This window comes from Hordeum vulgare, chromosome 4H (assembly GCF_904849725.1).
Source record: "Hordeum vulgare subsp. vulgare chromosome 4H, MorexV3_pseudomolecules_assembly, whole genome shotgun sequence".
Classification (NCBI taxonomy): domain Eukaryota; kingdom Viridiplantae; phylum Streptophyta; class Magnoliopsida; order Poales; family Poaceae; genus Hordeum; species Hordeum vulgare.
The window spans coordinates 506,645,849-506,657,110 of NC_058521.1; the positions used below are offsets into that span (position 1 = coordinate 506,645,849).

Consider the following 11,262-nt stretch of genomic DNA (forward strand, 5'->3'; position numbering starts at 1 on the left):
GTTCTCTGGTGTCCCTGAGTCACTTCGTAATGACTTCCTTATTGTCTGGAGTCTCGGCACTTTGCTTGGTAAGACGGATAAGGTCGATATGCCATTCACCCGCAAACACGGGATTGCGAGGTTGTTTGTTGGTGTGCTTGATCCCGAGTTCTTGCCACACTTTGTTCCATGGTCATATGATGGATTGCATTATGATCTGGATGTGGAGGTTGAGGAAATCTCAAAGCAGGTTAATGATGATGCGAATGGAGATGTAGATATGATGGATGACAGCGATGGTGGTGGAGATCATGGAACAAAAGAGAAAATTGGTAATAATGAGAATGAGGTCTCAAAAAGCCAGCAATGTCAACCGTCAAAATATGTTGCTTCATCACGCGAAAAGGGTTCAGCTCCTTCATCGACAGCCATGGCTCCTCTCTGTTTTGGCTCTTTCAAACCGGTGCCCGCTCCGAGCAGCTTGTGGGGGGTTCATGCGGACATGGATGATGGATGTGTAACAACAAAGTTGGATTTTGCTACGCAATGTGATAATGTGCTAGAAGATGGCGAGCTTTGCATGCTTCAGATGCCACGGTCACAACTGGCGTTCGATGGAGGGTCAGGCCCAGGTGATCGTGATCATGTCGTATAAGCAGATGGGGTCATAGGATCTCACGAGGTTGATCATGAGGGGCATCCTGCAGGCATGTCAATCCCCCCATTATCGGCCTCGGGGGTAGGTGACAGTCCGGCGCTAGAGGCTGTTGTCGAGGAGACAAATGCAGCTTCTGGTCATTGTTCCGGCGATGGAGGGACTCTGACAGCTGGTGTTCAGCCGATGGAGGCGTCCATGGAGGATGTCATCCGTTTCGGAGGAATTCCGGATCCTTCTACTGGGGAGCGGCGATTCAGTCACCGTATCGAGGGACAGCCTGATGCTGATGACATACTGATGGGGCGTGCTATGAGGGGCTCTAAGATTCATGATATCGAGGTGAACATAGGTATGTCAGTCAATACTGATTGTTCATTTCTTCATTTCTTTGAGCATGAAATCATTGACAAAGCACATAACCTACGAATACCTTTGGGGTGTAATGAAAAAGAAATTGTGAAATCTGTTAATGACATTCTAGACTTAGAGGCTGAGAGAGCCATGGAAATTATCACAAACCTAGCAACAATTAAACCTATGGATGATAGTGAGATTAGTAACCTAGGGGCCACAAAATTGCAAAGCTTTTGTGTCGACCTAATGGAAGAAGAGGGTGAGGAGGTGGAAGAGGAAGTATTGGATCACATGGGTATATGGCCCCTTCGATGTGTGACTACTTTCCTCATAATGCGCCCATCAATGGCCACGATAGCATGCTACATGATAAACCTAATAGACCTTGGAAGATGAAGGTGTGTCCTGTATCAGCGGTGCGGAGAAGCGCCACAATCAAACAAAAGAAAAAATTCCATGATGAAATATGAGAGGAATCTTTTGGAATAGCAGAGGTCTAGCGGACTTGTCTAAAATAAGATTTCTTAGGGAGGCTTCACTTGAGCATAAGCTCGAATTTTTAGAGTTGCAAGAATGGGGTAGAGACAACTTGACGCTGCAATTTCTTAGCAACATTTCTAGAGGAGTTGAGTTTAATTGGCATTGCTTGCCAACAAGAGGTAGATCTGGTGGGATCCTTCTTGGTGTTAAGTGTGATACATTAGAGGTTTTAAGTGTCGTTTATGGTGAGTTTGCCGTCAAATTTCGTGTAAGGTCAAAGATTGATGGCTTCAGATGGATCTGGTGGTTGTATATGGGGCGGCGCAACCGGAGCTAAAATCTGATTTTCTGGCTTATTTAGTGATAATCTGTGGTAGTGAAAGGCTTCCCATTCTGGTTAGGGAGATTTTAACATCATAAGAAGGAAAGAAGAAAAAAATAATGATAACTTCGATGGAAGATGGTCATTTATGTTCAATATGATTATTGAGAGTCTCGATTTGAGGGAGATTAACCTCACTCGTAGACAATTCACATGGGCTAATTCATTACCGATGCCAACATATGAGAAGTTGGACAGATTGTTGAGTAGCTTTGTGTGGGAGCAGAAATACCCGCTTATCAAAGTCCATGCCATGCAAAGGGCAATTTTGGATCACACACCACTACTAGTCGATTCTGGGGAAGCGACACATGTAGGTAATAAGAATACCTTCACTTTCGAATTAAGTTGGTTCGAGATAGAAGGATTCATGGGTCTTATTGCCTCTAAATGGGCAAGAGATTATGCTGGATCTTCTAGTATGGAGAGGTGGCAAAACCAGATTAGACACTTGCACTAGTTTCTGAGAGGCTAGGCAAAGAATCAATCTGGCAGTTACAAAGTAGAAAAAGACAGACTTATCAAAATCATTAATGAGTTAGATGTGAAAGCTGGATATTCTCTTCTAAGCACTTAGGATCGGGATATTAAGATCGAGGCTGAGAAGAAACTGCAAATCCTTCTACGAGAGGAAGAGATGAAATGGGCCCTTCGAGCAAAGGTGGCCAAGGTAGTCCATGGGGATGACAACATGCACTTCTTCCATATGATTGCAAATGGCAAGCATAGGAAGAAGAAGATTATTCAGCTAGAGCAAGATGAGGGTACAATCATAGGACAGGAGAACCTAAAATTGTACATTTCAAAGTATTACAAGAAACTATTTGGTGAACCGGAACACATTTTCGTCTCTCTTGACGAGACCGAAAATGGTGACATACCTCAGCTCAGCTCGGATGAGAATGAGATTTTGTCAATACCATTTACGGAGAAGGAGGTGTTTGACGCAATAGCACAAATGAAACCAAACAAGGCACCTGGATCGGATGGGTTTCCAACCGAGTTTTATAATAATTGTTGGCATATTATAAAGGATGATCTGATGCCTATGTTTCATGATCTATTCGATGGTGAGCTTTAGCTTTTTCACCTAAACTATGGAACAATAACATTGTTGCCAAAAAAGGTGGAAGCTATCTGCATTGAGCAGTTCAAGCCGGTATGCCTACTCAATGTCAGTTTCAAAATTTCCGCAAAGGTTGGAACGAATAGGCTAACGCAGATAGCTCATTATGTTGTACAACCAACTCAGACTGCTTTCATGCCTGGACGACACATCCTAGAGGGGGTTGTCATCTTACACGAAACATTGCACGAAATTCATAAAAAGAAACTTGATGGGGTTGTCTTTAAGGTGGATTTCGAGAAGTCTTATGATAAGGTCAAGTGGCCTTTCCCTCAGCAGGCCTTACGTATGAAAGGGTTCAATGAGTCTTGGAGGGATCAGCTGTCCTCTTTTATTCAGCAAGGAAGTGTTGGGGTTAAAGTTAATGATGACATAGGTCATTATTTCCAGACTCACAAGGGACTGGGACAGGATGATTCAATGTCCCCAGTGTTGTTCAACATAGTAGCGGATATGCTGGCAGTCCTTATTGTTCAGGCTAAAGTGAACGGCCATGTAGGAGGGCTGATCCCACACCTGGTAGAGGGGGAGTATCCAAACTACAATATGCGGATGACGCGATAATTTTTATGGGGCATGGTCTTTCAAAAGCTAGAAACATGAAGCTAGTGCTTTGCCTTTTTGATAAGTTGTCTCGACTTAAAATCAATTTTGACAAAAGTGAATTGTTTTGTTTGGGGAGAGCAAATGAGGAACAAGACGCGTATAGGCAGCTATTTGGGTGCGAAATGGGATCGCTACCATTTAGTTACCTAGGAATCCCCATTCATCATAGACGTTTGACGCATAGGGAATGGAAATTATTGAGGATAGATTTGAAAACAGACTAAGCTGCTGGAAGGGCAAGCTGATGTCGTATGGAGGAAGGCTGGTGCTGATAAACTCGGTGTTATCAAGCTTGTCGATGTTTCTTCTGTCTTTCTTTGAAGTATTGGTGGGGGTACGAAAAAGATTAGACTTCTATCGCTCTCGTTTCTTGTGGCAATGTGATGAGGTTAGGGGTACATATAGACTAGCTAAGTGGGAGATTATTTGCAGACCAAAAGACCAAGGGGGCTTAAGCATAGAAAATTTAGAGGTTAAAAATAGATGCCTTCTTAGCAAATGGCTATACAGGCTGTCTACTGAGACTGGTGGGATGTAGCTACAATTTTTGAGAAATAAGTACCTACATTCTAAGTCTGTGGCTCAGGCCACTGCTCAACCTACTGGCTCACCTTTTTGGAAAGGGTTAATGAAGGTGAAGATAGCTTTCTTTCAGAGGGTCAAGTTTTTGGTCGGCGATGGAGCCATGACCAGATTCTGGGAAGACGCATGGCTGGGGAATACGTCGTTGGCTTTGCAATATCCTTCCATTTATAATATTACAAAAAAGATTGTGTTGCGACAGTATTTCGATCAATACCTCTAAATATTCAATCCAGGTGAGCCCTAGTGGGAGAAAGATGGAATGCGTGGATGCACTTGATCAGACATTTGATGAATGTTCAACTGTCAGACCAGGTAGATTCCATTCACTGGAAATTAACTACGTCTGATAGGTTTACGGTGAAATCAATGTACACTGATCTAATTAATTCTCAAACACTTTCAAGATCTTTACATATTTGAAAGATTAAGGTGCCGTTTAGAATTAAGATTTTCATGTGATTTATACACAAGGGGTTGTGTTAATCCAAGATAACTTGATAAGACGATGATGGATAGGCAGTCCTAAGTGTTGCTATTGTGATTAAAATGAAATAGTTAAACTCTTTTTTCTTGATTGTCCTTTGGCTAAACTTTTATGACGCACTGTATATATAACTTTTAACATTACTCAACCAACAAGCATTAACACGCTATTTGGGACGTGGCTCAACGGAGTGGACGTAACTATAGCGAATCATATCAGGATTGAAATAAGTGCGCTATTTTAGGCTATATGGAACACGAGAAATGATTTGATTTTTAATGGCAAAAGTATTCACAACTTTTTGCAAGTTATTTACAGAGCTACACCTTGAATCCGTAAACGATCGTTACTCAGCCATGTGGACTTCAGGGAACTTATGAATACTGTGTGCAACCGGTGGGAGACGATGGCACGGGCTATCTTCGTCCGGATTCGATGGTGAGCTAATAATAGACTAATGTATATGCATCGTAGTTTATTTGTTTGTTTTCGTCGAATGTGAGAGTTATTTTCCACTTGTAAGCGGTTTTTATTCAAGTTTTGATCTATACTTCAAAACTTAAGACTATGTTTGGTTTCTTTCTTAATAAAATGACTGCATGCATCGATTGATGCAGAGGGGTGAGGCTTGATCCTTCTTTAAAAAAAAACATATTTACCGCTCGCTACATCAGGAATCAAACGAAGCAACAGCCGGTCGAGTACTGAGCTTTCAAAGATCAGCTCGGAAGCATTTAGCCAACAAGATTTTCAGCAAGGTTCCTCGACATTCCATTATCTTATCCTCCAACAATCCTCGCAACTGTCGGTTAAGCCATAGCCATCCTGGCCCTCCACTAAATCTCATCGCACAATCCGCAACTTTCTGCCAAAAGATACGGCCATCACCAAGCACCAAACCTCGATACAATCCTGATCGGCAGCCCATTCCATGGTGGAAATCACAGGCAACAATTTAGCCACAGGCCTTGGCCTCCCGATGCAAATTGCAGAGAAGAAAAGGTTATCTGAATCCAATCAAGCCCCATTCCATGCTTTCACTTTACTGAAGAAGGCATGATAAAGGTTGGTCAGTGAACGGCCGCTCCCGGGCTATAAATACGGCCGTGGAGGGAGTGCTCAGATTCCCCTTCTTCCCGCTCCTCCACTCTCTCATCCTAATCCTGATAGTTTATGGGTGGCTGCTCCTCCATCCTAGGTCGAGACTTCTCTACCTCCCTGTACTGTCTCCCACTGCTGTACTAAACTAGTACTGCGGCCGGAGTTGCTGGACTGCCAGTACTGATACTGACAGGTTGCGTCTACGCTGTAATGTGACACTATATACCTCTCCTTGCCCTCGCCATTAGTGACCACCAACACCAACACCAGCCACAGAACAGAACATGGGAATCCAAAGAGTTTGCTTCGTCGTTGCGCTGCTTTGTATGTGCCTGAGAGGTAATTCGATCGTCGTAGAAGAAATCGAGTGAGGTTTGATTGTAGGAGGAGTTCTTGTAATGGTGAGCTGGATTATTGACACCGTCTGTGTGTTCTGTTTGTTTGGCGCAGAGGGAGGAGCTGTGACATTCACGTTCCTGAACCGGTGCACGGGGACGGTGTGGCCGGGCATCCTGTCCAACGCCGGGACGGCGAGGATCGAGCCCACGGGCTTCGCGCTGCCGCCCGGCGCGGCGCGTGCTCTGCCGTTCCCGACCGGCTGGTCAGGCCGGCTGTGGGCGCGCACGGGCTGCGCGCAGGACGCGGCCGGGCGGTTCGCGTGCGCCACGGGCGACTGCGGCACGGGCACGCTGGAGTGCGCGGGACGGGACGGGGCGACGCCCGCGACGCTGGCCGAGTTCACGCTCGACGGCGGGGGCCACAACGACTTCTACGACGTGAGCCTCGTGGACGGCTACAACCTGCCCATCCTGGTGGAGCCCGCGGGGAGCAGCGCCACCGGCACGACGTGCGCCGCGGCGGGCTGCTCCGCGGACCTGAACCTGCGGTGCCCCGCGGAGCTGCGGTCCGCGGGCGGCGGCGCGTGCCGGAGCGCGTGCGACGCGTTCGGCAAGCCGGAGTACTGCTGCAGCGGCGCGTTCGCCAACCCCAACACCTGCCACCCCACCGCCTACTCGCAGGCCTTCAAGCTGGCGTGCCCGCGCTCATACAGCTACGCCTTCGACGACCCCACCAGCACCTTCACCTGCGCCGGCGGCCGCGACTACACCATCACCTTCTGCCCCGTCGCCACCCCAAGGTCCACCACGCGGCTTAACCACTGCATTAATTCACTAGCTAAGGCTTGCTTTCGCGTGACGTTTAGGTCGTGCGCGGTTAATCACACCATGATTTGCACGCACTGTTAGGTAAGCATGCGTCTTCTTGGAGACACGATGATGAAATCGGCATGGCTGGTTGGTGCCTGAACAATGGGCACTCCATGTCACCTTATCTCACTCACATACTACAAAGTGTTTGCAAGTGCGCGGTATTCCAATACGCCGTGCTTACGAAACGGAAGGGGACACTGAGAGCGAGAGGTTTGGGAGATGATGCATTGTGATGATTAGTCTGGACTGGAGTTACCAGTATATTTAGTAGGTCGTAGATGTCTCATTCATGTTGCATTTTTAGTGGGTGCTTAGCTTGTCGAGGGTGGTTTGACCCCCCGGTGGCTTCACTTTTCACTGCCGTCGGTTTGCACATCAACGTCAGCCGTCCGAGCAGGGCAGGGCAGGGCAGTCATTTTCTTATCTTGTGACGAGGTCAGAAAAGGCTAGGCTATAGGAATGATGGCCGATGTCGCCATGAAACTACCGCAACACTTTAGCGGAAAGGATAAAAGGGAAAGCTCAAAAACCAGCTTTCAGTGCTACTCATCCTCTTTTATTTTACTGCATGCATGCATTCATTCATTCGAGTCTTCACCAGTTGGAGCGTGAACTCATCGTACTCTGCCATTCTTTTCGTGTGCAGCCTGAAATCGGCGGGTGGGGCGACGGTGGTGCCGACGCCGACGATGCCGGGCTCGACAGCGTTCGCGCCCCCGGTGATGCCAAGGCAAGCAGGCGGCCAGGCCGACGGGCAGGGCGTGATACTGGGGGACAACTCCTGGCTCGCCAACATGGCCACCGGCGACATGTCGGCGGCGACGCCGAGCAGGACGGCGATGATCCCGGCCGCGCCGCTCGCACTGCTCATCCTCCGGCTGCTTCTATAGCATCAGATCCAGATCATTAGAAGACAAGGACTCGCCATATCCATCCATCCATCCATCCAAACAAACCAAAAAAATCAAAAACAGAGAAATTTGGGTCAGAAGCCCAACAGAAGAACACACTGTTTGTTTGCAAGTCGGCACGGTCCACCGGAGCGAAAGCGCTCCCGTGCCGTTGCTGCCGCCGTCGGCTGTGGAGTGCACGGCGAGTGGGGAATGATTCGATTTGACCAAGATCGCCATTGTAAAATCCATCCATCCGTCTTTTTCAGTTTTCTCTTTCTAGTTTGCACGGTTGTGGAGTACTTACAAAGGAAATATACTACTAGTAGAAAAGATTCTTACACGCATGGTGCTTGAAATTCGAATCGCGGCAGCTCTAGATGAGCCCAAGAGCTAGTATCTACTTATGATTGTATATACGCACTCGCCGTCCAGTTCTCCGGCCGATCGCTAGTGGCGAACAAACTATAACCTGATCAATCAATGCGCTTATTCTGGGATTTGCTCTCAGCTGTCAGAGGCCAAACCTGGTCAAGCCATGATATGCACCAAGGAAAGATTAGGATCAAGTTCACATCGTTTCAGTGATGAGCAGGACGTGCAGATACATGTCATGCTATCTCTGCTCTGTAGTGTCACAGTGCTTTCTTGGATGGTGTGGGTGGTTTTGCCATACATAACCAGTCACCGACGTGGCAGGTCCATTATCACTGACGGTCTAGCTGCCAAAACGATCATAATACTCGCACATTCACCAAACATTCTGTTGCAGCCGATGATTGGATCGGATGCGTGCCTGGATCAATCAACGGCTAAAAGGAAGATGGAAGAAACGAATGGCCCGGTAATGGCTGAGTTGGCGGCATGGACTGGAAACACTAGAATACCGATCCTACCACGACAAACTGTACGCTAAAAGTCACTGGTGTACAGGCTGATGGCTGGCGCAAGCCTCGGTGTTTGGCACATGGGGTGTGCGGCGCCATCTGGGAGGATCAGGCAGGCAAGCAAGATGCCGGACCGGCGGGCGTGGATGGTGGCCACTGGCCTGGTGGGGCGGACACGGGGACGGCGGTGGTGGCCATTCCCTTGGTTTGGTCCACTGCTTTTGGTGAGTGTGGCCAAAGGAAGGTTCAGTTCAGCTCGGTGCCTACTCTTGTTCCTGCCGACCAACGCCGTACTAGCTACCATACCATGCCAGCAGCCTCTCATCGGAATCACATCACCTTTATTATTTCCCGCATGCTCGACGTTATTCCGTGTGGGGCAGTCAGCAGGTAGAGTAGGTTGCAGCGAAGCTCATGGCACCTACCACTACCAGCTGCTCTCATATAGTCTCATGGCGAAACCCCGATTTCAGTTGCCCGGTCCATGCGACGGGACAAGCAGGCAGGGGCTACCTGCATCAGCATCGGAGACGGGTGAGGCGGCCATGGTTTTTAGCTTGGAGACCCGTCGCCTTTCCGTCGCCGAATCGGCCGCTTTCTCCGATATGGCTGTGGATCGCCGGGACTGCAGGAAATCGATCGCACGCGGCTGTTGGCTAGCGGCGACAGGGATCGGCCACCGACCGGGTCGTTTTCCTGCTGATGAGAGTGACGACGAGCTGCCGAATCTGATACGCGACTTGGATCTCCCGTTAGAATACAAAGCACAGTTAGTGAGTTGGATCGTCACTGCAACTGTGCCTCAGTTTTAACAAGTACTCCAGAAAAGACGCAGCACAGCAGTACAGCACTAATAATGAAGAAAAACACGGGATTATGATTGCGCTAACTACGCATCCAGAGACCAGTGGATGTGTGGTTCGGCGCTGCTGTGGTGCAGCAACACTGTCGTTACCTCTCTTTCTGCCAAATGGCACTACACTTTGCAGGTGGTTGTGCTTGGCCAGGGCGGTTGCTTATGCTTGCATGAAGGGTTCACCTTTTGGTTGACTCTCGTGCCATGTTGCCCATGAACTGAAAGAGAGGTTAGCTGTGACTTCAGTTTGTTAAGCTAGGCTTGAGGAATCTTGAGTCAAAAGTTGAGTGCATTGACAACAATCTGGTGATAAAAGGATCCCAAAGGGAGATCGTTTTTCGTGGCAAAAGGGGGTATATATACTTGTAAAGAGGAAAGAGAGAGAATAATGAATCCGGTGCCCACGACAGTTAAAACAGGTTGGTTGCCTTTGATAGATCCATCGCTATGGAATGGAACATGCCTTCCTCGGATCCCTCGTCCCTGAAATCAGCGCTGCAGCCTCACATGCTTAGTAGCAATTGAGAATGGACCATCATTATGTTGATATAGGTTATCATATGGCGCATTGGCGCATCTACGCTCGACGAGCGGATCATTGACAGGACCTCAACACGATTAGGAGGAATGGCACACGATCTAGCTCGATTGTCACTCAAAGATACACCGATTTCAGTGTAGCGATACCAGATTTCAGAGACCAACATGTTTTTTATCGATTACGAGCTAGCCTATTACAAACTTGGGGGAAGAGGTTGATGCGATCCACCGATTTCGGGGACGGTTTAAGGACATGTACAATGGTTGATAAGATAGTCTTATCTTAAATCTTACATATAATTTAGAGATGATAAAAAAAGAGTCTATAATGAATCGTTTCTTAGCCTTATCTTCTATAATTAGTGAATTTGCTAGTCTGCCCTAAAATTCCGGAAGGGGGGAGACCTTTTTATCTGCCTTATCTAGAAACGAAGGGGTACATCAATATACAGAGGGTTACTAGCAGGTAAAGACCAAAGAGGTTCAGTGCAGCATCACTTTCAGCTCCATGGGCAATCCCTAAAAGCGGGATTACCGGTGGGACAGCAAGTTCCATAACCCATTTAGTGTCACGACCTAAGACCGAAAGTTTCAAGCTGCGCACGCACGTACACAGCAATACCAACATATATATCTACATAGGAAAAACGCGCATAAACCTCCCTCGTCCTCCCGACAGGCCATGGAAGCTAACACATGGTGTCTAATACTCCACAAGTACTCGGAAAGCTTTCATGAAAGTGGATGGCTTTTTCCTCGTATTGTCGTTGCAATGTACCAATGTGCAAAAAAGAAGCCACCTTTTCCCATGGAATACGCACATTCGTCGTAAGATCCCCTGGCCCTAGGGCAGATGGGGGGCTGACAAGAACGCTGGACCTAATGAGGTGGTTGATGACGACGTTTGATCAAAGTAAAAAATCACTAGAAATATCAATGGGTTTGATGGTTGTCAGCGACTGACCACGCACATACTGTTCTGGCAATCAAAACGAAGTACGTAAGTGGTACAGTGGGTCACAAAAATTAGGAGATCTTACTGTAGATGAGCTTGAGATCTTACCTACACAACTTCAGAAGCATCAGCAGCAGCTGCGTATCATCTACCACCCCTGGAAACTTG

At 47.6% G+C, this 11,262-nt stretch overlaps 1 protein-coding gene across 1 annotated transcript; it reads left to right on the plus strand.

The window, feature by feature from the left end:
* Positions 1-5,457: 5,457 nt before the first annotated feature.
* On the plus strand, positions 5,458-8,199 carry LOC123449172 (thaumatin-like protein 1). The gene is made up of 3 exons (XM_045126281.1): positions 5,458-6,094; positions 6,206-6,893; positions 7,613-8,199. Exons 1-3 carry the CDS (start codon positions 6,040-6,042, stop codon positions 7,854-7,856), a joined length of 987 nt encoding a protein of 328 aa, XP_044982216.1. The 5' UTR covers positions 5,458-6,039; the 3' UTR covers positions 7,857-8,199.
* The last annotated feature ends 3,063 nt before the right edge of the window (positions 8,200-11,262 follow it).